Source organism: Elgaria multicarinata, chromosome 2 (assembly GCF_023053635.1).
Source record: "Elgaria multicarinata webbii isolate HBS135686 ecotype San Diego chromosome 2, rElgMul1.1.pri, whole genome shotgun sequence".
Taxonomy (NCBI): domain Eukaryota; kingdom Metazoa; phylum Chordata; class Lepidosauria; order Squamata; family Anguidae; genus Elgaria; species Elgaria multicarinata.
The window spans coordinates 109,734,092-109,761,409 of NC_086172.1; the positions used below are offsets into that span (position 1 = coordinate 109,734,092).

The 27,318-nt window shown below is 42.3% G+C and overlaps 1 protein-coding gene across 1 annotated transcript; it reads left to right on the forward strand.

Moving 5' to 3' along the window:
* Positions 1-590: 590 nt before the first annotated feature.
* On the forward strand, positions 591-26,957 carry E2F8 (E2F transcription factor 8). The gene is given in 15 exon segments (XM_063118424.1): positions 591-651; positions 1,433-1,548; positions 8,304-8,564; positions 8,889-9,045; positions 10,583-10,888; positions 11,760-11,921; positions 14,821-14,958; positions 16,842-17,054; positions 17,663-17,741; positions 18,020-18,551; positions 18,972-19,029; positions 19,032-19,192; positions 19,628-19,760; positions 20,314-20,702; positions 26,775-26,957. Coding segments are annotated over 14 exon segments (2,820 nt in total). The 5' UTR covers positions 591-651; positions 1,433-1,500.
* Positions 26,958-27,318: the final 361 nt, after the last annotated feature.

Sequence of the window (27,318 nt, forward strand, 5' to 3'; positions counted from 1 at the left end):
CCAGGTGAGGCTTTTATGATGCCGTCGCCCTGCTACCTTTGCTCATGGCCCTCCTGTCTTTTATGCAAAATTTGTTAAATAAGAAAAGACAGACTTAACTTCACAGCACCTTCTGATGGTTAGCACTAGAGCCCCACTGTCTGGATGCATCCTCTGTTGTTTTTGTTGCAGCAGACTTAACACAGCTTCTCTTTCCCGTTAACAGAGCACTGAAATGGATCTCAGAGGTAGCGCAGGGCACATTCACCAAGTCTAGTTCATCCTACAACATACTTGCACCCCATAGCATATATACTGGTAGGGTGATATATTTTACACGCATAATCTTCCAGGAAAGATGAAATGATGCCACATCCCTTTTCAAGAGACAAAATTGGGAAAAAGGCTTTTCTTTAAAGTATTGGTGCTTGGTGTTGTATTCCACAGTATCAGAGCCCCATGGGTTAAATAATTGGACCACATTTATTTCACGGCACAAGAACTCCATGGAATATGCACCTTTGCTCTTTAAAAGGAAAAAAAAAGTTTCGCTACCATCTTCATGAAGGCTGCTCAGCTTGATAAACAAGTTGCTTTGTTTGGTATGCCCCAGAGAAGGAATGATCACCTTTGGACTGGATTGCTGGTACATAGGCTGCTGCTCTCAAAACTGTAAGGATGCTTGCGGTTTTTGGTTCAGTTTGCTGCTGCTATCTCAACGTAAAGGTGGCACTAAATTGGGAGGGGGTAAGAAGCAAATGTACCTTGCGAGCAAGAGATAAATGTTTCTACAACTGGTTAAGACAGAAGTTGTATGTTGCCCTTCCCTGCCATTGTCCAATCTTCCTCCTTTTTATTTTCATTTTGTTTAATACTGATGTGGGAGCATCACAATCTCAATTAAGTGGGGGAAAATGAAATAGAGTTAAATGAGTCAATAATGCTTATCTAGATTTATTCTTAATGTTGTCTCCCTTCTGCAGCAGACTGCATTAATATCCTTCATTAAAGGACATATCTCTACAATTCAGTAGTATTTAAGAAAGGGGAAAGCTGAGCCATCAATTTCAGGAGAAAGATAGTATGAGAAATTAGTACTGGGAAATTGTGGGATGAAAACTGAAATAGAATTAAATGAAGACAATAGTGCTCATGTAGACACACTTATCAATAGAGGGCTTCCTTTTGCTGCATTGGGTAAGTATTTCGCAAATTTTGCAGTCCTAAGCACACTTACTAGAGAGTAAGTCCTTGTAAACTCAATGGGATTTACTTCTGAGTAAACATTATTGTAGCTGTCCACCATATGCTTTCATTCCAGGGGTAACAAAGCCTATGTTTCTCAGTCAAATTCATTTCAGCACCTGTATTACAGTTATGTCTAAATTTCTTTTTCATTCTATTCTCAAGGCACATGTGTCAACTAATTTCACTTTGTTTTCTCCTGTCTCAGAGTACTAAACATGCTTCTCAACCAGAATGCTAAATGTGTTGCCCTTTTAATATTTAAGTGAAGTAAATATGAATAACAGAAAAGTGAACAGTGACGAAATGAGTTCTGAAGACAAGGTAACTTATTTGAGACTTTTTGAAGTCCCATTTATTCTATATTGCAAATATAGACTACAGATATCTGCACATAAGATGCAGTTGCCAGTAATGGTTGAAGCCATTTCAGAGTATATGACTGATGACTTCTGGTTATGTTGCATAATAGCCATTGTTATGCTCTAGATTTGCTGTTTTTGTTTTTTGTTTGGTTTAGCCTAGCATTCAGATTTTATGTCACTCTTGACATAAAACAAGTCAATTGAAGAAGAGCTCTCTAGGGATTAAACCATTTTGCCCTCCATGTCTATATAGTGCCATTTGTAGAGATAGTGGAGAAGGAGGCAATAAGTAGAAACAAAGCCCCATCTATCTTGCCACAGCTCTAATCCCACCCATAAAGGGGTACAGTGGTCCATGTAATAAAAAATGACGAGGAAGAAAGGTAAATTCAATTCAGAAATCTACTGTATACAAATGTACTTAATTAGTGGACAGAGCCAAAGAAATTGTGATAGTCTAATAAATATAAATATATACAAATACAATACAGGTTGTAGCCAAATGTATACAATTGGCAGCATTCAGAATACACATTCAGGGTAAAGGCAGATCTAACTTAAGAAGAGAAGTGACAGTGGACTTTTCACACACATTGTGAGTCCAGCTTTTCAATTTGTAAGGTAGATACTTACCAACCTATCAAACACTAGTTCAACTGTCAGTCTTATCTCTTCAGCTGGGCTTCCTTTTTTTAATGTATTGCATACATGTTTATCCCTTTTTTTTAAGTGGAACAGGGTAGGGGTGAGTTGGTGACCTTGCAGCTCACTTCTGCAAATTTGTCTAATTGTCTAAACTGGATACAGTCCGTTGCTTCCAAATGTGCCCAGCCACTCTGCAAATGTTGTCTCAATCTTCACATAAACACACAAGCACATACATAGTCAATAGGCAGTATCTAACAATGTCCATCTACAAGCAGAGCGCACTGGCGCTTCCATTCCATGAGCAACCACCCCTGCTGATTCTGTTGCGCAAGCTGTGCCTACCGCTTATGCAATGGAAATTTAGTGCTTCCGGGGACAAGGCCCAAAATGAGCAGAAAAACTCTTTTCTGGAATGGGGCAAGTTGGCAGAGCTTCCTTTATGTGAGCAGTCACCATTGGATACTGTTCATAGTACATAAATATACTGATCTTATCTATTGTGGGTTCTAAAAAGCTTTACATCCCAATAGTAGTTCCCACAGGAGGTCAGTTGTTTCCTCCTTTAGACTGTTTGCCTATAAATTTGTACTTGGGAGTAAGTCCAATTGTACACAATGGGGCCTATGTCTGAGTAGACATGTGTAGAATTCCTGTAAAACTGTGTGGCTTTTCCCTGGTGGTTTTGTAATGTGGTGTGCTGACAGTTGGGAGCTAATTCTTTACTTGTAAGAAGTTCACATGGATTGATGATCTATAGTGTATTTTTTATAAACTATAATTTGGTAAACACTTTTTTGCAATCCAAGAAAGTTATTTATATAATCATATTTCCTTTCATTCTGTTTGCTTATTGGGTACCGTCCATGTGCTTCTTTGCCAGTCATACTGAGAAACGTCTTGTTAGCCGTATATGATTAATAATCCCACAGCTGGTCGTGACCATAATGTAGGGATAGCCATTTTGGCTGAGGAAGGGTATGACACTTATAGATACTTGTCTCCATCATGTAATGTGTCACGCTCCAACAATAAGAGAGACTTGGCATTAAGCTCTGGGGCACTGGTATTACAACCATCCAAACTATACCATAATATGGTCTCTTTGAACCCTGGTGCACAGGGATATACTGTATTTCATCGATTTTAAGACACACTTTTTTCCCCCATATAAACATCTCTAAAAACGGGGTGCTTCTTAGAATCACAGGTCCGTTTATTATTTCTTAGAATCAAAGCTTTTTTTCTGTTGGTGGTACTGAAATTCGTGTGCGTCTTAGAATCGAAGAAATACAGTAGTGCAGACTCAACTGGCTCAACTCTAGACTGACATGCAAAACCCAAACATTATACCCAGAAATAAGTTCTGTTAAAAGGTCCTTAGAGGGTAATCCTTTGATACATAAGAGTGAATCCTGAGATAGACTGTTAGCTAAAGAAAGTAGGGCTCAAATGAGGAAGGATAGCAATTTGACCATGAATCCTGTGGTTTTTGAAGTGGGGATATCATTGATCCCATTCAGGGAAGTTACTTCTTTGAATGCCCCTAAAGTTAAGTCAAGTAACACTTGGAAACTGCTGCTTTCTGAGAATTGACAAAGTGTTAATAGAAGCATAGTTAATACAGAATATCATTTGCCACAGTTAGTCATATATGTTTCTTACACTCTGGCATTGCATTCTGGCATGACTAAGAACTAGAATCCAAGGTAGGATTATGTAGATTAAGGGTGGGATAGATGAAAGTAGGTTCAGTGCTTAATCATTGGGTTGTGGGCTATGTGGAGCAAAGCAAGCAAACTGCAATTTGGTGCGCACTTGACATGTGCAAAACCTGCTCCCTTTTTTATGATACCTGTAAAATTTGATTTCACTCGCATCCTATACATGATTAGTCTGAAAAAAGTCCAGCAGCTTCTACCTGTAGTTGTAGGACTTACTTACATAGAACATATTTGTGTTCTGATGATAAGACATAGTGCATTTCCATGTCTATTACACAGCTAAAAACGGCAACCCTGCATTAAGTCATTTGAACTGCTTTTGTTGAAGCCTATGTATAATTGCTAATAAGTTGTATTTTCATAAATATGCATTTCATATGTATTCATTGCTATGGATATATACAAATGTATGTGTGTGTATTTTAAAAACTCAAAATAATAAAAAGAAGGGGCAAATAACCTGTGCTAAGTCCCCTCCATCCCCATAAGAATGCTTTTAGGATGTTTTTAAGGATGTTTTAACAATGTGTACTATGTTTTTAATCAGTATTTATACTTCTCTTTCGTGGTCTCTGTGCATCACACATATGGGCTCTGCGCCTGCGCTGAGCTAACAATCGGAACTTCTAAAGCTGAGAACGTTAAATTGGGCGGGAACCCCTCCCCCACCGTCATGCGCATGTACCGTAGGTTCCCGCCCATCTCCTCAGTTTTTCTTCAACCGCCTTGCTGGCAACACGCTCCGGACTTCGCTCCTGCATTAGACCTCTTGTAGTCTTCGAGAACATTCGTTTTTTCCTTCCTATCTAGTTCTTTCTTCTCCTTTTTCTTTGTTCTTCCTATAAATATATATATATATATATATATATATATATATATATAGTAGTCATAGTATACAGTTCTTCTATCCTTTCTGAATACCCGCGGCTTATGGCACTAAAGGCCCCTTTCAGAAAGTGTGTGAAGTGTCACAGCAAACTTCCTCCTGCTGATGGTCACTCACTCTGCCTTGTTTGCTTGGGCGAGTCTCACATAACAGAGTCTTGTGCCCACTGCATGAGTTTTTCTAAACAAACTCGCAAAAACCGCTCTGACCGTCTCAAGGCAATACTCTGGAAAAACGCCTTATTAGTGGTTGATAAACCAAAGACCATGACCACCAAAAGTGCTACCACTTCAACCATGCAGCAAACCGAAACCACTGAACCGCGTGCAACTATGCACGACAAACCTCATAAAAAACTCAAGGATAAACACCTCATGGAGAAGACTCGGGCAAAAAAGAGGAAGCCTGAGCTACCCAGGCATGATTCAAAAAAGGCGAAAAGATCGGGGGTCGCTCATACATCCGCAACGCCTATTTTTTCTCCGCAACGCCCGTCGACTCCAAACTTGCCGCTCCACATTAACGAACCCTCGACACCATCCACATCGAGGCCCCGGCAGGATACCATGCAGAGCTCTCGACACGGAAACACCTCACGACGAGAGGCTGGATCCACATCGACTCATAGTCATCACTCGGTCTCTGCACATGGTACCATCCCGTCAACATCGAGACACAACTGCCCGAACACAGCTTCCCTCTCGGAAGGTTAAATTCAAGATTCCTCATCACCACGGCCTATTATAGTAATAGACCTCCCACAGCAACCGTCTCCTAGACGCTTAATCTATAGCCCGAACCCTTCTTCGGTATTGAACAGATCCAAACATGGTTCCTTTAATTCCAGCCCCAGATCCCCCATTAGGGAGAGAAGCTGGAACCGATCCTCGGCATGGTCTCTGCCGTCTAATCAACAACAAGGCCTCCAGGGCTCTTACCATGAAACCGAATATGCTAGAGACAACAACTCACGCTTCTCTACGCCTCGCCGACCTCCGTCCGCCACTCTGTCAATTCCACCAGAGCAACCACTGCCAGTACCACGCCACGGTATCTCGCTAGTAAACTACCGCCTTACAACAATGGCACAAGCCTGCAGCCATAGCTTCTATTGCACCATCCTTCGAAGATCGCCCCTTACCACTTCCACCAGTAACTCACACCCGAAACGTCGGCGATCGTACCTCCTCCTATTCAAGATCCGATGACGATTACATGTCCGATGCAACATCGGTATCATCTATACAACCATCCATTCCATCTCCTACTGATGTCGTTGAAACACCAGAAGGTTCCTCGCCATCACAAGATACTTTTCATTTCACTGACCAAATCTTAAGGATGGCACAATCATTAGGAATTCAGACACACCAACCTACTGAAAGGATCAAGGACCCGGTGTTCGACGCCATCTATACCGAGACTACGGCACCAGTGGCGATCCCTTTTTTGCCCACTCTACTGCAAACAGCTAAGGTATCATGGAAGACACCTGCAACCATGGCACCCACATCGAGGAAATTGGAATCCTTATATCGTATACAAGACAAGTCTGACGTGGGGTTTCTGTTTACACACCCAAAACCAAATTCTATTATAGTTGAGTCCTCTCAGGGAAAATCCCAGAGAACACATGCATCACCTGCTGACAAAGAAGGAAGACGCCTGGACCTTATGGGTCGTAGAATCTATTCCTCCGCAGCCTTGGGTTTCAAAGTAGCGAATTATCAAGCCACCATGGCTCGCTATCAGCTTTTTCTTTAGGAGAAAATTGGTTCTTTGTGCGACTATCTTCCAGAAGAAAAAAGGGAACTCGCCCACGTATTCCAAGACGAAGCTACTCGTCTTTCAAAGTTGCAAATTAGTACCACTCGACACCAAGTGGACTGTGATGCCAAGGCCATGGTAGCAGCAATAGCCCTCCGTCGACACGCCTGGCTTAGGTCTGCATCAATCATACCTGAGGCTAGGTCTCGTATCGAAGACCTACCCTTCGATGGACAGGGACTATTTAACTCAGACACAGACGACACGATGGACTCCATACAAAAAGCGAAAGCGACAGCAAAAAAGATGGGCATGATCCAATATCAACCCTCCAATTTCAGAACTAAACGTTGGAATAGACCCTTCGCTCAGAACAGACAATACTTAGACAAATATCAGCGTCCACAGCCGCAACAACGCCAAAAAAGAAAAACATCGTACCCACAGTACAAACAGTCCTGCGGAAAACCAGACACCGCCTCCAAGTGGAGACATTGACTACAACCTACTCACCCACCATTACGACTCCTCATATGACTTCAATCATCGCCTTCGACCATTCCTTGCCAGTTGGGAAAACATAACGTCAGACACTCGGGTTCTCAAGATCATTCGACAAGGTTACCAAATAGAATTCGAAGCACTCCCTCGCGTTGGTACCGTAAGAAGGCCATCACCCTCCCTACCCCTCGCAATGTTAAAGGTTTGGGGGCAGTCGTGAAAAGGAGGAGAATAGAACAAATGTTTAATAAAGAAGGATCTGATATCATAATGGTTCAAGAAACACACCTGTCGACGCCAATAACGGCACATTCCACTAGAGGAATATCTACATCGACAGCTTTTGCTAGGGGAATTCCCATCCCAGAAATCTGTCGAACAGCGACATGGTCGAAACCAACCACGTTTGTCACTCATTATAAACTCGATACCAGAGCTAGGAGTGACTCCAGTTTCGGGAGAGCCGTCTTATTGGCCATCTTGCAGTGACGACACCGACACCGACCCACCTCCGGTAAGTCAGCTTGCTACTCGCCCATATGTGTGATGCACAGAGACCACGAAAGAGAAAGACAGGTTGCTTACCTGTAACCGTAGTTCTCTGAGTGGTCATCTGTGCATTCACACAACCCCCCCCCCCCGTCCCCTCTTCGGTGTCGATGTTTACTTCAGCATCGATAGAGATACTATCTCCTAGGATCTGAGACCAGCAATTCGGTTTCAGTACCTGAGGAGATGGGCAGGAACCTACGGTACATGCGCATGACGGTGGGGGAGGGGTTCCCGCCCAATTTAATGTTCTCAGCTTTAGAAGTTCCGATTGTTAGCTCAGCGCAGGCGCAGAGCCCATATGTGTGAATGCACAGATGACCACTCAGAGAACTACGGTTACAGGTAAGCAACCTGTCTTTACTGTTGTTCACCGCCTTGATCAAAATGGAGAGGTGGGTGAGAAATAAAATGATGATGATGATGATGATGATGATGATGATGCATAGAACATTTTTTCTCATTATAAGACATTGTGCATTCCCCTGTTTCTGTTGTAGCCTAAATATATGTATCTTTTGGCAACAGTTACTGTGTTGCCTTAAACATTTATTATAATTGATTGTTGATTAATTACAGCTTGCTTCAGCATTGTTTCTATGCCTGTGATGTTGAGTCACACTGTTTCTTTCTTTGGCCCAGGAAAATCAGTCTTTCGAAGCACATGAAAGCACAGTGAAAACGCCTCTGAAACAGACAGCTACCTCCAATCAGCTCTTGGCAGAGATCCAGCCTGCTGCTTTTGGCCATCTAACAACACCACCAAAGCCTAATGATATTTCTCCTGGAGACCCATGGACGCCGACAGCTAACCTTAAAATGCTGATCAGCGCAGCAAGTCCTGAGATTAGGAATCGAGAACAGGAGAAAAGATTGTCAGACAGCAGAAGTGAAAACCTTGAGGCAAAACATTTTGTTATTGTTTGTGTTATCAGTGTTCTTGGGATATATACTTGAGTTTTAAATAGACACTTAAAAAGTACCTAGGTACTTCTTGGCTTATTCTGATCTCCTGTGTTAGACCTGAAATCTGGAATGCTGGTTATTTTTAGGGTTTATAGCCATATGCACAGAAGATCCTGCATGGTATCTCTATTATTTTGAAGCTTCCCACTGTCACAAAAATGGGCACCTGGCATTATTCATTAATCACAGATGGTGGTACTAAAGCTGCCAAATCTTAATATTTTCGTATCGAGCTAATTTGTGTTTTCTGTCTTTTTGCAGGATCGTTTATCAGGAGATGAATATGAGAAATCCCAACCAAGCCGTAAAGAGAAAAGCCTAGGATTGCTTTGTCACAAATTTTTAGCTTGCTATCCTAGTTACCCTAATACTTCTAAAAACAATGACATTTGCCTTGATGAAGTGGCTGAAGAACTTAGTAAGTTTGGGGCTTGGCTCTGGTGTTTTTTTGCTGGAGAAGAAAGAACTTAGTTCACCCTGCTAAAAATGATTAGCAATGCATTAACAGAGCTTATTACACCAACAGCTCTTGTTCTAGCCAAAACAGTGATGGCCAGGGTCCAAAACTGATGAGCCTACTTATAAGAGATGGACAATTTGTGGCCCTCCAGATGTTTTGACCTACAACTCATACCAGCCCTAGCCAGCATAGTCAGTGGTGAGGGGATATGGGAAACTAAAACATCTGGTGAGCCATAAGTTGCCTACCCCTAATTTATATGATGCCTTTGGATATCCAAAATGGTTTGTGTGCATTCACTCAGTAATCCTTATAAAAACAATCTTAGAATGTCAGTCAGTATTAGTGTCCCCTCATTGCAGGTGGGGAGCCGTGGCTGGTGTGAGATTGCAGAAATTTGGTAATGCTCTAGTCCTTTACCTTCTATGGGCATCATGGCAGCAGCATGCTAAATAGGCATTCCGACCTCCCAGTTGTGTGCTACATTAGCACTATCAGAGGTGTTCACATATTGCACAAGCAGCCCCTGTCACACCTGCATAGCCCCCAGTATTGTCATTGTTAGCATCTGAACACAGAATTTTGATTCTGTAATACAGGGCTGGTGAACCTTTGGCCCTTGAAATATAATTGGACTTGCAACTACTATCAGGTCTAACACGGCTAGTGGTCAGCACAGCATCTGGAGGGCCACAGGTTCCTCATCCTGCTGTAAGAGTTGGTGCCTGCATACAGGCCAGTCTCATCACAAGTAACTAATGCCATATCAGCAGTTATAAGGAATTTGGAGCAGTAGCATGGTTGCTGATGACGTGGTGAGGTAACCCATGTGATAAGAGCCTCTGAAGGTTACAGTGAGTTCTCATAGAATAGTAGAGTTGGAAGGGGCCTATAAGGCCATCAAATCCACCCCCCTGCTCAATGCAGCAATCCTATATGCAGCATCCCCCTTATTCTGACAATGGGGCTCCAGGATAGATCAAGGGAATGACCAACAGGGTATTTGGTTTTTTTAGTTAGTTGAAGGATTAGGTGGGTCTTAAATGCTGCCTAAGGGTTAGAGGATCTCAAATGTCAGTCTTGGGCATTGGGATGTAGTGGCTTATGTGAAGTTGCAGAAATCGGTTTACATTAAAGGTATCCATTCACCAATTGTGATTTGTGAAACCCTACCCAGGCTGTCAAATCATAACTGGAGAGTAATCTAATTGTCCTTAGTCCCTTAGAGCTCTTAGGAAGGAAGGAACTTTTCTGTTTATTTTTTCCTCTAGTCTTTCTTTTTCACACCCATGCCAAAAGGATCAAAGAGACATGAGCCTGGAATGCTCGCATGCATCTACATAGTTATTACATGGATTGGCTTCTCCCCATAAACTAGATATCTAGATTGACAATCTTTTCTCACAAATAACAAGATTGAGCTCCGTGTGTGTATATATGTATATGCATATACATCAAGTTTTCAAAATATTTTCTGATCGTTTTCCTTCTACAGATGTTGAGCGGAGGCGTATCTATGACATAATGAATGTTCTAGAGAGCCTCCACATGGTGAGCCGACTTGCCAAAAACAGGTATTCGTGGCACGGGCGTCATAATCTTAAAAAAACGCTACAGGTTTTGAAAAAAGTGGCCGAGGAAAGCAAATACACAGAGCAACTTGAATTGATTAAAAAAAGAGAATTTGAACAAGAGCCTGAGGAGGATGGCAAGAAGATTAGGTTAATGGCGAAGGATGCTGGGCCAGACATTCAAACCGACATATGCTTTGTGGAACTTCCAGGGATGGAGTTTCGAGCAGGTACGGCTTTGTTCTGTTTTTAGGATTAGCATGCCGTTATCTGCCCCTCTTCCATAGTTTGAATTTATTTTGTTGCAAATGTTTTTAAGTGGGGGCTACAAAGTCTAATTGATTAATTATATCGGCCTTCCCCGACTTGATGTCTTCCAGATGTTTTGGTCCCATCAACCCCAGCCAGCATGGCCAATAGTTAGGAATGCTGGGAGTTGTCATCCAAAATACCTGGACAGCATCAAGTTGAGGAAGTCTGAATTAGATTAATTTTTTTTTAAAAAAGAAATAAGACATGCATCACTTTTAATATAAGTATTTATAAAAACTGGAGATAGCAAGTACTATCTTAGAAGACATTTCCCCTTCTCCTTCCAGCAGGGGCAAATCCCTTTTCTAAGATCATTCCTAGTATGATACACATGACCTTAAGTAGAAACGAAGTATGATTTTACATTTACTCATATGCAAGTGTAATCAATTAAGGGATTACTAAATTAAAATTCAAACTATTAATTAATGAAGGGTGCAGTCCTATGCATGTTGAGACAGAAAAAAGTCCTACAACTCCTACCTGGACTTAGAGGAGTTGTAAGACTTTTTTCTGTCTAAACACACATAGGATTGCGCCCTAAGGTTTCTTCAGTCAATGCCAGTCCTACTTAAGATGCATAGAAGTTAATGGTTGCAGATCAACCAAGCGCTGCTTTTGCACAATATCAGTTCGGGCCTTATTGAATTGAATGGAGGTTACCCAACAGCAGTATTTGCTGGCCTGCATGCTAGGTGACTTAGGAACAGTGCTTTAATTTCACAGTTGCTGTAGCTCGGACTAGCTTCTACCTTTGGCCATTATTATCTCTTTCTTTTCTTTGCATAGCTTCAGTAAACAGTCGTAAGGACAAGTCTTTAAGAGTGATGAGTCAGAAATTTGTGATGCTGTTTCTTGTATCAAGCCCCCAAGTTGTGAGCCTTGAGGTTGCTGCTAAAATTTTGATTGGGGAAGATCATGTTGAGTACTTGGATAAAAGCAAATTTAAAAGTAAGTGACTGTGTATGTGTTTAAATGAGACTGCTAGCTTTGTGGCTTTATTACTTTCTCTGTAACATATTAATACAAGAGTATAAAATATGGAAAAAAAATCAAGATAGCTTATTGCTCTTTCAGCTATTCTTGGCTCAAATGTCTTCCCAGATGGGCTAAGTTCTCATTATGAGAACAAGTTGCAATATGCCTCCACATGCCCCCTCCCACAACTGCAAGGATCAGTTTGGGAGCTTTTGCTTCAATTTTTGATAAACTGTAGGTTGTTCTTTCTTTCAGGGTGTTCACGTTGGGTAATCTTAACTATGGTTTGTTGAAATAAGCCAGTTTCATATCCCATGGGTTAATCAGAAACAAAACAAAAGCATCTGATCTTTTCCAGCATAGCCCCAAGAAAGAGAGAAGTAGTGAAGCACACAAGCCCATCACGACAAACCACAGCTTAATGTGACATCTGAATCCAGTCAATGGCCGGGTTCGCATGAACATAGGGGTAAAAGAAGCCATTGTGGCTTCTAACCCTTCCTGTGCTGTGTGTTCTCCAGTTGTTTACATAATTACCCATGCTGCAGTGCCTCCATGTGGTGGGGATGGCTTGTTACCAACCTGACAAACCTACTGCTACTGCATGTCATGGGTTTTCGGGTGGATACAAAGTCATGCCTGCCCCACCGCATGCTGTGTTTGGATGACACGCCAACTTGCCGCACTACGGCACGGATAATTATATAAATAACCAGTGCGCATGCATAGAGGCAGAAAGAGAAGCCACAATAGCTTCTTTTGTCCCCATGATCGTGCAAACCCAGTCAATTGCTGTAAATGCCTGGTGCTGATGTCACAGACCATGAATAAGTCACGTGCTCACTCGGCCCTTTCCCTCATCCTCTTGCACGTCCAACTTCTGCAAAGAGATCCTGGGTTTCTTAAATCTGTTTTCCATGATGTTCAAACTGGAAAGTGGGTTAAAAAACCAGATGAATTGACAGGAGCTAGGCAAGCAAGGGTAGAAGTGAGCATGCAGGTGCGTGCCTTGTTCTTGGCCCAATAAACCATAGTTTCATAGACTTGGATGGTGACACCCAGATCATGTCTGTATGTGATGTTGGCCTTTCTAAAGATTCATAATAGGCTTGCCATTCTTTGGAATGGCAAGCCTACTATGAATAGAGATTGTTTGGCCTCTATTCTCAATCATTGTGACGGAGATGGCTGCGGGCAGAGAGGGAAGAGATGATTCCTTTTTATTTAATCAATGAAGTTATGGACTATGAGAAACCTTTTCTCAGCAGAGAAGATGGCACCTTAATTGAAATGTTGACAGTGGCCATTATAATGTTGTCATGTCCTTATTGTGGCCCAGTTTTCTGCATTCACCTGTTCCCCTCTCTCTACTCTTCCCCACCATGCTCTCTTCCCAAGTAGAAACAATGATGCCAAGGTATCGCCTCTCCCTCTGTGGCTGACAACTAGAGCAGAGCTTTCCAAACTTTTCATGTTGTTGACACACTTTTGAGATATGCATCATTTCTCGACACAGTAATTCAGTTTTACTAGAAAACCAGAGGTTAAGAGATACGGACACATACTGTACATAAATTGTAATAACGAAATGTATGGGGACACAACATATCTCATGAAAACCTTTCATTTATATTTTTAAAAATATATGATTTGTAAGATAATAACATATATTTCAAGATTGTTGTCATTTATGAGTAACAATATATAAATATGTGCAAGAATTTAAAAAAATTGATTAACACCAATAACTACTTACCATTTTAATGAAACGTATGAGATTGATGGGATGAACACAGCTTTTGAATATTTGGTAGAATATTAGATAAAGACACTCGCATTTCATCATCAAGCATTTTTAAGCTTCGATGTTTCAGTGTCTTTAAGTTTGTCATCGTTGAAAAGGATACTTCACAAATGTATGTAGTAGAAAACTGCAGAAGAATTTTTAACGCTTTTTTACCTGTTTGGATGCATTTTTGAGACGCGAATCCAAAAGCTGTCTAAGTCACCCTCTTCATACATCATTAACAGACTTCATTACATTCGCGTGACACACCTACACACTGCAGCCGACACACTAACGTGTCGCGACACACAGTTTGGAAAGCTCTGGACTAGAGTATTGACCAGAGCTTTATAGTGGAGGAAAAGAACTGCAAAGCTATTGCTTCCCTTTAGGTGTCCTGGACTCTATACTGGGCACTGGGCAGTTATTGGAGATGAATCCCTCAGGAAGCTTAGCCCTACCGCATTCTTTCTGACTCTGGGGAATAGCAATCCCAGCTTGCCACATTCAAATATCAAGTGCATCTTGTGCTCGTTACAGCTCCCATCTAATAAAGCAAGGAGTTCTATGTTCTACAGTTGGCATGACCTTAGGAAGGAATCCAAATGACGGCAACCTGAATTGAGAATGACCTTCCAAAGGGGCATTCTTGGGATGCATGTTCTACAGGCTTCAAAGGACTAGTTGTCATGAATCTCAGAAAAGAAATGAGATCCCAGTTGCTGAAAACTGAAGTGAGAACAGTTTTGGGATGTGTTTCTCCCCCCACCCCCCATCACAATTTCAGTCTCAGTTCTCTATACAGACACTACCACCCCCAAACTCCTCCATGACCTGAAAAACAAGCCAAAAAAATACTTTTGAAAATATTGAGCTCTCTGAGGGACCCAAAACTGAAATACGCACAGGAGCCCATTCATGTGCTCCTTTTTTCATGGGCCCCTGAAACATAAATGATCCTGCTGCTTTTATCTTATGCGTTTTAAGCGTCATTTGGAAGACAGGAGGGAGAGACTGATCTAGGCTGTCTGACCTTTAAAGAACTGTACCGCTGTTCAATAATGACCTAGTCTTTTAACATTTCAGCTAAAATTCGGCGGCTGTATGATATTGCTAATGTTCTCAGTAGCCTTGAGCTGATCAAGAAGGTTCATGTTACAGAAGAGAAGGGCCGCAAGCCAGCATTTAAATGGACAGGACCAGCTGTTTTTTCAGATATTCAGGGTAGGTGGACTACTGCTCTTGCACTCTAGATTCGAATTAGTTTTAATGGTAAAGTTTTCTTGCCCACTTCTCTTGCTCCCTGCCCCTAAAATCAAAAGAAACCATTTATATTTACGTGATAATTTACTAATTATTTATTTAAAGGCTTTTCCGTGGTACCCCATAACTGAAGCTTTTGGGTCTGCATGCATAAAAATAGTTAAATTGCAAAGTGAGTAATAAAGATACGATTTCAATTTAAAGCGCATCGTGGTGCAAATTAAGTAGTAAAATTAAGCATGGATAGATCCGCAAACTTTAAAAAGCCAAAACCTCAAAATCCATTAAAAAGACACAAAAGACTAGGAGAAAGAAAGAAGTCTTCAACACCCAGGGTGGGAAAAAATACAAAGTAGTTGCCAGGTGAACTTGTCTGAGAAGGTTGTCCCACAGCTATCATAGAGAAGACACTTTCTCTCTTACCAACCTGCCTGATCTTGCTTGGTGATGGCACTCACAGAAGGGCCTCCAATAATGACCTCAAATTCCAGGTAGGCTTATATTGGAGAAGGCGATCGTTCAGGTAACCTGTCCAAGACATTTGGGGCTTTAAAAGTTGAAAACAGCGCATTGAATTGGGCCTGGAAATGGACTGGAAGCCACCTGAACTGACAAAGCACTGGCATAATACATTCAAAGCAACCAGTCCCAGTTAACAAACTTGCAGCCCTATTTTGGACTAACTGAAGTTTCTGGAGCATTTTCAAGGGCACCCCACATACAGTGCAATCGACTTATGTAAGCAGAAGGTTACCCCAGCAAGGATAAACTGTAGCCAGGTTATCTTTGTCCTGATAGGGTTGCAGGTTTATCAGCTGAAGCTAATAAAAGGCCTTCTGAGCCAATGAGGCTGCTTGCACCTCCAGTGACAATGCTGGATTGATGACTATCCCCAAACTCTAAACCTGATCCTTTGGGGTGGGGTGCAACCTCTTCCAGAACAGGTTAAATACCATTCAGTTTGACAGATTAATTGCCACGGACAGTACCTCTTTCTTGTCAGGATTGAGACTCAGTTTATTAGTCTTCATCCAGTACTGCATCCAAACACTGATTCAGATGAATTCAGGACACCCACATCCTCTCCTGGATTTGATGAAAGGCAGCTGAGTGTCATCTGCAGATTGATGGCATCTGAGTCCAAATATCCAGATGACCTTTCCCAATGGTTTCATGTAGATATTAAGCAGCGTGGAAGATAAGATGGAACCCCCACGGTACTGCAAAATATTGTTTCCAAGGGTTGAGCCTAAATCTCCCAGCACCACTTTCTGGATTTGACCATCTAAATAGAAGCAGAACCATTGTGAAGCCGTGCCTTCATCCTCCAAATCAGAAGGCCAATCCAGACAAATACCATAGTCAGTTGCATCAAACATGTCTGATACGTCTAAGAGAATTAACAGGGCTGCACTCCCAGGGTCCCATTCTTTCGACTTAAACTGCCCAGAGAGCTTTGGCTATGGGGCAGTATATAAATGTAAATAATAATTATAACAACAACAGTAATATTAATACAAACCAGGTCGGCCACCTAATCTATGATTCTATCATGAATTATAGGGATTCTGTTTTGGAGTGACTTGGCTTTTTATAACAGCATCAACAGCACTGTGGCCAGACTGATAAGGTAACCCAGAACCTTCTGGGTGGAGGTCAAGCCAGGAGAGGGAACAGATGGGAGATGACTAATTGTTCTAATCCCCAACTGGCTTCTCAGTCTCCCAATGACATAACTCACCCTGCCCATAATCACTTTTAAATATCTCTTTGTTTATAGAAAGGATTAATAACCTAGTTAAAGTTTTACTTAAGTTACAATGTTGTGCATGGTTGATTTTTAGGTACACAGTCCGCTCTTACGCCTGCCATGATTAGTACATCTCATCCTCTGGAAGGGAAACCTTCCAAAGAGAATTGTTCCAAGAACCTCTTCCCTACTAGAAGCAAGCAAGGCTTCACACGGCATCCATCCTTAATCAAACTGGCAAAGAGTATACAAAATGATCAGAGAAAGATTCGTTCTGCTCCAAGCAGTCCCATCAAGAAGAATACAAGTATGTAGTTAAGATGTAAACGCTGTTTGACGACTTTCTGGAGACCCTATTGAAATATTGAGCAGTAGTGTTTGTGTTTCATCTTTTAGCTCAGGAAAGAAAAGCATATGGATTTGGCTACAATCTCCAAGTTCCTTGCTTCCAAACAGTCTTACTATGTTTGGCTTACTTTTTGTGTTACTCCAATTTACACAAAGTCCCCGGGGGCACTGGAAAGGCCACAATGTTGGTTATGTGCTTACACGGCCTTAGTTTCGAATCTTTCTGCTTTCTTATGTCCAAAAGACATTCAAATGAAGTACAGCAGGCCTCTCCAGTTGAGGATATTGTGTGGCAAGAAAAAACCATGAGCCCTTGAAGATCAGTGCCAGATGCCTGAAGTGGGATCAATAGTCTTAATATGACAGATTCATGTGGTCTTGTCTCTTTGTGGCAATGGCTATGTCGATGACCCAGGCCATGAGACTAGGCCATAGGCTGTACCATATGACTGCTACCAGTTGTGGACTCAGGAAGACGGTTCCGCTGGCCATGAGTTACTCAAGCTTAAACTATAAAAACAGTATGGTTTCAGTAAAATCCCTTTATGTTTATCTTTACTCCAAAAGGTCACATTCCATCAAGCTTTCCAAACAAGATGGCTCAACTTGCAGCAATCTGCAAACAGCAATTAGATGAGCAGACCAGGTATGTTTGTGCAATGGTGCCTAATTGATGTATATTAAGTTACCTCTTGAAATTGGGAACTCACGCATACCTGTTCGTGCCAGTAGTTAAGATCAGTTTATCAGTTAATATCGTCTTACTTAATAAGGCCACCCATGCACAATGGGAGTTGCATAACACCTTTTGTTTGCTGTACTTTCTTTTCCAAATAAGCACACTCAATTCCACCGTGTTCTGTTTTCCTTGAGCAGAGAAATTTTGGGTGGAAGCATTTTAATACTGATTTTTTTCCCCCATAGGGGATTCAAAAAGATAAACATGAGACTGGACCATCCTCCTATGCCTTGCACTCTGGCTTCGCCTCCTGAATCTTGTTTGAAAACCAAACCATTCTTGTTGCCTTCTCAGACTGAGATCCCACCTCTGATACCCAACTCAGTATCTCCAGCAATACTACCTCCAATCCATTCCAATGTGCCGTATGCAGTGTATTTGCATCCTTCCCAAACGCAGGTTGTGACTGCATACAATCCAGGTTTCCCAGTACAGCCTGTTCCCTGTGCTAACACAGTGAGAATGAAGTTTCTGGTGGAGGCTAGTTCACGTGTAGTCCCGGGTCAACGGCTTACTGAAGATAATGGCAGTAGTTTAGAAGACGGTGATAAAGGTGCTGATGCTAAAGACTGGAAAATCTGGCTGCCTAAGGAGCAGGAAAAAACAAAAGATGTCTTGATGCCTGATAAATGTTTTAAGAGATGTAAAACATTACTGGAGGATAGTCCAACTAAAAAATGTAAAAGTGATGAGGCGGACCTTCAAGATGTGCTTCTGGTAAGCTGTGCTAACATATAAACTCCTTCCAAATAATTAATTTAGCTCTCCTTCCAGAGAGCTAAAGTGCATGGGATCTCACTAGACCAATAATTGTTAAATTGTGCACTATGGGAAATAAAATAATTCAGCAGTGAGCTGGGTTTGGGAGCCCCCAATAGTAAAAAAAACTAAGTAAAATTAAAAGAAGCCACTACCAAAGGTAAGCTTCCCACATGAATCTGGTGGTCAACTTGCCCCCTTAGCAAAATAGCCACTTGGTGGGGTGGGGTGACGTGAGACTCGATTCATTCCCCTACCCCCTGCAGGACAATCACCAATGATTTGGGTAGTTTTCATCTTGGTCCTCCTGCGAGTATTCCCATGGATTTTATATAGGTTTCTAAGTTAGCCATTTGTGTTGTTACATTTATTTTTCAGGGAGAATCTGTTAAGATTAAAAAAGCCCAGTCTTCCATAGGTTTCCATCTAGACCAGGAAGACTTAGCTTAATTGTGACAGTACAGCAAAGAAAATTGGGGGGAAATGACAAACGCTTGGAATGTCAATATAAGCAGCAGAAGCAGGAAGGTCGTTCAAAACACGATAGAATCCCCACAACACAGGGGAAGCCTGAAGCACTTGCAGCCCATAAGTACAAGGTATACGTTCCATGGTTGGATCTCCCAATTTCCTTTTATTTGTTTAAAGGCAACTCCTGGGGTCCTGGATCAGGATAGGGGTAATCTTATCTCTCTCCCCAAAAGCTGTGAAGGGAAGGAAAAAGACAGGTACAATATAGCTACCTGCCCTTTCTCCCCATCTTCCACCGTGATAGCAGCTTGGAAAATCTGGGAAATGGCAAAGGGGGAAGGTCTATCCCCTCCCCCAGTGACACAGCACTTTTCCCCAGGTCCCCAGTGGCTGCTTTTAAACATTAAATAAGACATTGGAAGATTCAATCATGTATCTGCCAGGTTGCATTTAGCTTAGCCCTTCGTTGTATGGGGAGAGTGAAAAATGAAACTCGATCCATATTTGTCAGATGTATTTATTATTCCTGTGGAAATTAATAGCATGTTCTTCCTGTTTTTTAGACTTGGCTTCCTTCAGGTTACCTTATACCTCTTCCTCAGTGTACCAAGCTTGTCAGTGAGACCACTCTCTTGAGCAAGGGGAAAGCTGAGGGATCTGTAGGAGAACATAAATCCTCCAGTTCCCCCACTGCCGGTGCGTATTCCTTGGCTATGTCACTGGGAATATTCCAGAATTAGTTAATATTAGTTAATTAGTCAATTAATATTGACATCTCCTGTCAGCTCTTAGTGATGCAGGACTTTAGATTGGAAAGTGAGGTGCACTCACTATAAACATGAGGACTTGCCAGTCCTTAAGGTGGCATTAACATGTGGGGCCCTTAGCTCTTGCTAACTGTGCTCCTGCCCAATTTTTGCATTGGAGGTTTGTTCAGCATGGCTGTAGCATCAATGATCCAAGGAAGACGGAGTTAATCAGTTCTTGCAGAGCTGCCTGTAAGCAAATCTTCAAATACAAACCAGTTTGCTTGCAGAGAAATCAGGTTGATCAATCCTAGTCAATATCCACTCTCTTGAAACCAGCTACTCATTGATGCTTAATTGCCTAAAGCCCATCATAACCAAACCTTTGATTTTTGGCTGGATTGCATGAGAGTCTTTCTTTCCATGCATACCAGGTATTGGAGGCAGCCCCATGATATAGAACTATTGTAATTATTAATATTTCTTTCTCTTCCTTATTCTAGGTGGTATTCCAGTGACATCTGACTTAACAGCAGTCAACTTCCCTGCTTTTCATATAGCACCTCTGAACCTAATGCTACCACCATCTTCTGTAGCTGCCATACCTGTGGTGAATAGCACTACCATTGCTTCAGCCCAGACTAGTCCTATCCAAGCTCCAAGCTCTTCTGTTCTGAACTTTACACTACAAAACTTAGGACTGATACCAGCCAGTATACAAATGCCTGCAAATCAAGTACTTGGATCTGCCCTGATTTTCCATGGAGCAGAGCAGGCTAGTTCCGTCCCCAAAAGTGTAGGCTTGAAACAAGGGGAAGCACTTCAGAATGTCCTGCCAAAGTACAGCTGTGATTTAAATGGAAAGCCGGTTCTGGCAATTCCTTTGCAGCAGGTAAGAGAGGTTTTTAAAGAAGAGTGATGTGTTAATACATATAATTGCATGTGTTCTTTGGTGCTGCTATATAGAATTGGCAGCCACACATGATTTTATTCCTCCATTATATTATTTCAGATTGCAGATACAAAACTAACTAGTTTATACTAGAACCTTGAGATGCTAGTACTGTTTCTTTTTTCCCTGTTAAGGAGCATTCAAGTGGGTACAATCCAGCAGACATTTCATCATGCAAGGTTGCTAATAATGTGTTTTGCCTCTTAGAATGTGCAGTCCTTGCCTCAATAGATTTTTTCTGATAAAAGCTGTACCAGATACGTGAAACTACTAGGATAGGGAGAGGCAGCAAGAAGTTGATAGGATATATTGAAGACTTATTTTACTGTAATGGCAATTTGCTTGTTATTGTGTAGAAACCTAGACAGGCTGGATACATCCCATGTGCCTTGCATTGTTTATATCTATATTAAGCAGTAGCATAAAAAATTATACTGTGGTTTGAACTGTGGATACATAATTTCTATGACATCAAAATTGACAGCAGATCCTTCAGGGATCCTCGGGGGGAAAAAGAAAGAGCCGAGAGCTCACATTCAATGAACAAAGGAAGTGGGTTGTAAGTAGCAGTAAAACAATTCAGTATAATATATTTGCATCTTCGTACACCAGCTGTTTGCTGTAGTTTAGTTTTAAAAGGATTAACACACTTTCATTGAAGTGGCTGTTGCCCTGCTAAAAGGGCAGCATCTGTGACTATATGAAAGAGCTTAAGAATTACAAAAGTGATTCCTTACAGCATTGCCAAATCTGATGTATTATTAGCTGAATAACTAGGCATCCTTGAGAAGGTTTGTAAGATGTGTCTATTTGGTCTTGTTTGGTTAGGATTAAGTTGGCCGAAGAATGGGAATTTTAATGGTGTTGTAAATCGGACTGAACTTTATTTTGTGTAATAATTTCTAATTGTTACCGAGCCAAGGTTCAGAATATATCAAGCTGCAAACTTTTAGACAAGAGTAAACTTGAAGAGATAGCATTGGTTTATTTTTCCTTAAAGCCTACAAAAACAGTTGAAAAGAAGACTCCTGTGTTATCTTAAAGACTAATACATTTTGTCATGAGCTTTGGTAAGGCAAGCACCTATTTCATCATTTGAAAGAAAGGTTGAGAGACAGAGATTTGCCGCTAGACTAAAGGCATTAATAGGTTATGTTGAAGGGGAACTATAACAAATACACCCCATGCTGTGGTGATCATCAGTATGACAACCACATGGTCCTATTCAGGTGCTTCATTCTTCCCCTCTCTTTCATTTTTCATGTTTGTTCTTCGTTTAGCTTCGGTGTGGAAAGCCCTACAAGTTATTCCAAAACAGTACTAACTTTATTTTAAGATTTCTAGCCTGCCATTTAGAGTAAAGCCTCCTCAAGGCAACTTACATAAAAAACATAATTACAATAAAGTGCAATCACAGGTAAAACAATTCAAAAAGTAGAAACAGCTAAAAAGAGCCATTTAAAATCAGCAAAGTTTTTTTTTATTTATTACTTTGCCTTTCTACCCAAAATATGGCACTCAAGGTGGCTTTAGAAGCTTGAAATTCAGTATCTTAATAAATTTAAAAAATTAAAAAGCGAAGAATTGGTACATTTCATTGCCCATTTTAAAGCCAGCACTGAAGTGGCCAAACACATGTCCTTTGAGGAAGGAGTTCCACAGATATGTGGCCAATGTTGAAAAGGTCCTGTCTCTGGTGTCCTCCAATCGTACAGATCTTAAAGGTGAGCCTGTGAGCAGAGCCTCTGAGGCCAGTCTCAGCCTGGGCAAGTTCATTTGGTGCAAGTGGTCCTTCAGATAACCTGTGCCCTGACCTTTAGGGGAGGGAATCCCAGCAGCAGAAAATCTGATGTGACGAAATGGAAGGTCCCTCCATGGCACAGTGGTGGGGAGGAGAACTTCAAGGGATGTTTAGGTGAGTCGGTGTATTACAGAAGAACACCCCACCACCCCAGGGCTGCATTTGGTTTGTGAGGTGCTCACGTGTGGTTTAATGTTGAATGATCGATGCCAGCACTTAAACTGGGCATGGAAATGGACTGGTAACCAGTGCAGCTGGTTCAGATTGCCTGATGCATTCCGAACTAACTGAAGTTTCCAGATTGGCTTTAATGCAGCTCCATGTAGAATACATTAAAGTAGTCTAATCTGGATGCCACTAGTGCATGAGTAACTGAAGTCTTGTCCACCCTTTCCAGATAGTGCCAAAGCTGGCAAAAGGCAGTCCTAGCCATCAATGCAACCTGTACTTCCACATATAGCGCCAAGTCCAGAAGAACCCTCAAGCTGTGAACTTAGTCCCTCAAGGCGAGTGTAAGCCCATCCAAGACAGGTTGTAACTTTCCATGTGGACTGGTTGATTTCTCTACCCACAAGAGTTCCACAGCCTCCCTGAGATTAGTAGGTGGGAAAGAGAGGTAGAGTTGTGTGTCATCCACATATAGATCAACATACTTTAATAGTAATAATGCAACTAGATGCACCTTTGGTTTGTTAATATTGCATTTAAGCATTTTTAGTTTGAACACTTGCAAAATAACTTTGGTTCTTCTTCGTGGTCTCCGTGCATCACACATATGGGCTCTGCACATGCGCCGAGCCTCAGATCTGGAAACTTCCATAGCTGAGAGATTTTGGCAGGGCCCCCTCCCCCACCATCCTACTGTGCATGCACAGTGGGTTCCCGCCGCTTCTCAGTTCTCTTTCGACCGTGCTACTAGTAGCCTCATTAGGAACTTCCCACTGTTGTGAACTAAGATCTTTTCACTGAGAGTCTCTCTTCTCCATTCTCCTCCTTTCAATCTTTTCAACCTTTCCACTCCCTCTGCTTATTTTGCCTCAGCAAGGCACAAGTTGTCGAAAGCTGTGTGCACTGCCAGGGCCAAACAAACCCGCCACCACTGATTGGACCGTCCCAAAGTGGTCCTCTGGAAGAAAGTGCTGGAAGCTGTTGATGCCCCCAAAACACGGGCCACAGGGAGAAGGCGGATAAACATCTACCAATGCCTCCACCGCAGTGTCCTGGGCCGGCGGTCCAACTTATGGGTCAAACATATCCCGCTGCTTCAGCAAAACCTTCATCTGCTCATCTGACTTGAAAAGCCCACAAAACAGGCTAAGGAGCATAACGCCCTAGCTGAAAAACACAAAAAGAAGAGGAGGAACCCGTCTACCTCCGAGCATGGCCCCTTTCCGGCTTTGCCACCATCCCTGCCAAATTTGCCTTTGACGCAGCCCACGTCGACGACTCCTTCGGGGCAAACAAAACCGCCTTTGATGACAAAGTCGGCACTGACACACCCATCCTCATTGCCAAGGTTGACACCAAGACTGGCAATCTATAGATCTGAGGGTGAGATAAGAGACTCCTCATCCAAAGAGGCCCTTTATCCTATGCAACCATCTACTTGTCTCTCTCCTCATCTCTCCCACCAATCGCAGCGATTGCCAGACTTGGTCCACTCAGTAGTCTCTGCTAGAGAAAGGGATCAAGATAGGGGTCACCATGCTAGGTCCCGTTCCCCTCTCTGAGATTGGGACACCGCTTCTAACTGGTCACTCCCACCCCATTAGCAATACCGGTATTGGCCTCATGGCAGCATCTGTACATGTTGTCAAATGGGCCCGACTTCACATGAGAACAAAATTGGTTCCTCTGCTCCGTAGACACCATGAATGTGTGCAGAGTCCTGCTCTCACTACTGCGGACCATCACTCAGTTCCTACTCTGGTGGGCAAACCAAGTCAATCTCACCAAAGGGCTACCATTCTTCCAGCCAGAGTCCTCTTGGATTATAACCACGGATGCCTCCATCTCGGGATGGGGAAGCACACCTGGCTACCTCAACAGCACAAGGGTGATGGTCTATCACCGAATCCCATCGTCACATAAATTATCTGGAGCTCCTAGCCGTCAAAAAAACCCCTCCAATCCTTAGAACCTGAACTTCAAGGCCATCATACCCTGATCCTAACAGGCGATACATAGGTACTATGGCACATAAACAAACAAGGTGGAACCCACTCTACTGATCGCGTCTCTCTCACCCTACAGATCTTCAACTGGGCAATCAGGCAACACATCACACTTTCAGCAGCCCACATCATGGGCAAAGACAATCACCTGGCCAACATGCCAAGTCATTTCCTACCCAACACACACGAATGGCAGATCTCCCATAAAATACATCTTAGTCTATGGGGGATGCCAACCATTGATCTCTTTGCATCACCAGACTGCAATTCTACCCAGGTTTTGTTCTAGGTCCGGCCGCAGCAAGAACTCCATAGGAGATGCCTTTCTCCAACCATGGATGGGAGAACTAGTATACCTCTTTCACCCGTTCCCTCTCCTTTCCAAAGTGATCTCCAAGATCAGGACAAAACAAGCAGATTGCATCCTCATCGCTGCGTGGTGGCCCCGCCAACCATGGTTTGCAGTGCTACTCAGGTTAGCCCACAAGACCTTTCTCCCTCTCTGAAGGGACCTACTATCCAGGGATGCAGGTCAAACACTGCACCCAGACTTCCAGACACTGCAACTGACAGCATGGAGAATTCACAAAGCACCACTCTATCTGCAATGTCAGAAGATATACATCTCATCCTGACAGCTGCACATCGACCATCGATACAAAAGTCTTACACCTCTAAATGGCAGATCTTTGTCTCATTTTCAAAGGACAATAGTTTTGACCCTATCAACAGTTCGGTTTCCAACGTCTTGTGGTTCCTCCACCACCTTTTCAAAAAAGGCCTTAAATTCTCCTCAATAAGGGTCTATTTAGCAGCAATCCCTGCCCACCATACTCCAGTTAAAGGTTTCTCTCTTTTCATGCACCCGTTGGTGAGAGTTTATGCAAGGTCTTAAGAACCTCATTCCTCCTATTCGGAACTTCACTCCATAATGGAGTCTCTCGGTGATGTTGACCACCTTAATGACCAAACCATTTGAACCTTTGGCCACCATCGATATTAGGCTCCTGACTTTGAAAGTAGCCTTCTTAGTGACAATCATGACAGCAAGACCTCGGAAATTTACACCCTCCACATCAATCCTCCATTCCTCATCTTCCATAACAATAAAGTGGTACTCCACACCAACCCTTCGTTCCTACATAAGGTCATTTCAGACTTTCACATCAATCAGGATATTGTTTTACCAGCTTTCTTTCAGGATCCTGCAATGCCCCTCAAGCGATCCCTCCATACTTTGGACACCAGGAGAGCACTCTTATTCTATAAGTCTTGAACTCAAAATTTCAGTCAATCACCTTTATTTGCTATGGCAGAGAGAGAAAAGGCCTCCCTGTTTCCTCGCAGCGCCTTGCCTCTTGGATAGTGGATACAATTAAATTAGCTTACACACTCGCAAGATTGAGCTTCCTGCCTCAATTCGGGCTCATTTGACACGGAGCATCTCTACCTTGGCTGCCTTCGGTAAAGGCATCCAGCTCCAAAACCTCTGTCATGCTGCTACATGGGCGAAGACAACAACTTTCATCTCATACTACAAACTTGACCTTCGATCCCGAGTGGACTGTGCCTTTGGGAGAGCAGTCCTGTCATCTATACTTCAATGAGATACGCACCTACCCTCTTCCGGTAAGTCAGCTTGTTAATTGCCCATATGTGTGATGCACAGAGACCACAAAGAAGGAAGACAGGTTGCTTACCTGTAACTGTAGTTCTTCGAGAGGTCATCTGTGCATTCACACAACCATCCCGCTGACCCCACTTTAGTGCTAACTATGTTACATGCTGAAGTATGACTATACTGTCCCTCGGCCTCGAGGCTATCATGGTGTCAAGGAATTGAGGGAGCGGCGGGAACCCGCTGTGTGTATGCAATAGGACAGTGGGGGAGGGGTTCCTGCCAAAATTTCTCAGCTATGGAAGTTTTCTGATCTGAGGCTCGGCGCATGCACAGAGCCCATATGTGTGAATGCACAGATGACCACTCGAAAAACTACAGTTACAAGTATGTAACTTGTCTTTTTCCCTTCCATCCAGACCACTGTTCCAATGGCACCCAGAGATTCTGAGAAAGGCAATGAAAACATCTTTCAAATGTCATCTGAGTCGGCCATGGTTCCTGGCTTTTGTTCATCTTCTTGTGAATCGGATGGAATTTCCCAAGGAACATTGGGTATTGCACTAGGAGAGTTTGATGTGTCGCCAAAAGATAAAATTTGATATGGAAGAAAATACTGTTGAACTCTCCTTCAAACAGATATAATTGCATATCTTTATTTCTGGTATTAGAAATGTGTATTCTGGAAATGATCTTTGATCATGGGGATAGCGTCTTTATGCTGGAATACTATTTTAACTTATTCTTCTACTCGATTATCACTAGCTCTTAAAAAAGCAAGAACATGCATCAACATCTGTTTTTAAAAAACGAAGCAATTGAGAACAACTCCATTAAATATCTAACTTTATAGTTGTGTGGAATACAAAATCTCTTGTTTGTTATTTGTATAAAAGTATACTAAATACATAAACAGCACATTGCAAGTAGCAAGCATGTAACATAGTGTATTTAAAAAAAACT